The sequence below is a fragment of the Pseudogymnoascus destructans genome (assembly GCF_001641265.1).
Source record: "Pseudogymnoascus destructans isolate 20631-21 unplaced genomic scaffold scaffold_47, whole genome shotgun sequence".
Classification (NCBI taxonomy): domain Eukaryota; kingdom Fungi; phylum Ascomycota; class Leotiomycetes; order Thelebolales; family Thelebolaceae; genus Pseudogymnoascus; species Pseudogymnoascus destructans.
Window position 1 is genome coordinate 7,647 of NW_020167565.1, and position 1,946 is coordinate 9,592.

Sequence of the window (1,946 nt, forward strand, 5' to 3'; positions counted from 1 at the left end):
GGTGTGTGTGCGCTATTCGCCCTTCGTTGCATGCTCTGTATGCGTGCTTGATGCACCTGCGCCGTCCCGGGGGTCTCCCAATTTGCTGCACAATAATCGCTCCACAATGGCCCGTGCGCGCGCGAGCGACAGGGGTCGCTCGCGTGGGGATTCCCAATTTGCACTACAGATACGGCCGCTTCTAGGGGTAGTGAGTTTGTAGCAAGGATGTTGTAGAAAGAGTAAAGAAAGAGGTAGAGGTTGAAAGGTATGTGTGTTATTTGAAGGTACGCGTTGTAGTGTTGTTTAGAACAGTAATTATTTGCAGGTGAATATTCCTTGACGAATATAATTGTTTGCAACTTTAAAAAAACAACAACCTTACAACCAACCACCTTCCTTGGTTACGTTCCGATCTACACATTCTTCTTCTCTTTTGCGCTTTACCTCTTTACTAGGACCTCAAGTTTATTATCTTGATTCTACAGTCAGAACTTCTGATGATCTTCTGCTAATCACGTGTTTAGCATGGCGAAACGCAAGGCACCTGAAGAACTCTCCACTAATTTGAATACTATCAAAGCTCGCAACCGCGTCTCCAACCTTACTGAAGATGAGAAGGCTGTTCATTTAGCACTCAAGGCTGACCATGGCGATCTGAGCTACTACTTAAAGAAGTTATACAAGTCTGCAAAGTATATCGCTGCCTCTGCTGAAGACAAGACACGTCTACAGAATGAATTGAAGGTTGAGCGTATTCGTGTTCGGTAAGTTCCTTCTGGTAATCTCTGGTAGCCTTAATCTAACTATAAACAGGACTGAAAAGGGCACCCATGCATCTTGCATTGCGAATCAGAAAGTCAAGAATACTAGCGCCCCTTCTTCTTCTCCACAAGCCCCACCATCTACTCCGCCACAACTTCTGTCTGAGCTTGCTGCATTTGAGGGTATCACCAGTATCCCAATCGATGACGGTCATAACAGCGAATGGGAGGATACTGAGGTCGAAGACGATTTAGAGTTGGAGCTTATGTTACGGCGCGACGATATTTTAAATGACGAGGCTGTTCTACCAGATGAGCTTTCTGATGAAGAGATCGCTAGCATCCAGGCTCTCTTAACTCAAGCACGCATTGATGTTGGTACCTCATAGTCTGGTAATCTTCTGGTAATCTTCTGGTAATACTAACGGTTGATAGGCCCATGAAGAGTCCAATTTCCGCAAGTGGCAACATTTCTGGGATAGCTGTATCCGCTCATATACGAGAAAGGCTGGAAAGCTGAGAAAGAAGCCTGAGCATCTCTTTGAATATATGCCATGGATTGATGTAGAAGAAGGGTACGTCTCTGATCATTCTAGCAATCTTCTAGAGATACTAATTGTTTATTATAGCACTTTTCACAACGTTATCCCACCACATAAATATTTCTGTTTGTACGAGCAGGCAGTTTGGACAAACTTTACAGCTTGGAAGTTTGGAAAGTGGGCCCAATTACCAGGACCTGCGCAGTGGTACCCAAAGTCTTACAATCTTGTCGACAACGGATGGTTACAAGTCTCCACTCATAGTTCTAGCTTCAAAGAGGCGTTCTTACTTGTCTACTCTAAGAAATTTGATAAGGAAAAGTGGGCTAAGGTATCAGCTGCACAGGATATGTTGTTTCTGGAGTTAGAGTAGAGGAGAGAAATGGAGTATTTGATTTTCCGACGCGAATAGGGGCTATAGAGATTTAAGTATTTCATCGTAGCCAGACTTCTGGTAATCTTCTGATAATCAAACAATTTGCTACTTGCCAAATGTCATCGCAATATTCAGAGTTGTTTGACTCTGACAATCCTATTTCTAATATATTCTCAGACTCTCTTCCCTCTTCTCAACGACTACCTTCATTAAATCAAATCCCTGCGGGCCTCGAATATACTGGCAAATTAAACCAATTCATCAAATGGACTAAGGATACACACG

At 43.5% G+C, this 1,946-nt stretch overlaps 1 protein-coding gene across 1 annotated transcript; it reads left to right on the forward strand.

The window, feature by feature from the left end:
• Positions 1 to 507: 507 nt before the first annotated feature.
• Positions 508 to 1,946, forward strand: VC83_09343 (uncharacterized protein; the record flags this gene model as incomplete). The annotated part of the gene is made up of 4 exons (XM_024472783.1): positions 508 to 746; positions 796 to 1,117; positions 1,179 to 1,318; positions 1,373 to 1,946. The coding sequence occupies 4 exons, from the start codon at positions 508 to 510 to the stop codon at positions 1,656 to 1,658; spliced, it is 987 nt and encodes a 328-aa protein (XP_024319602.1). The 3' UTR covers positions 1,659 to 1,946.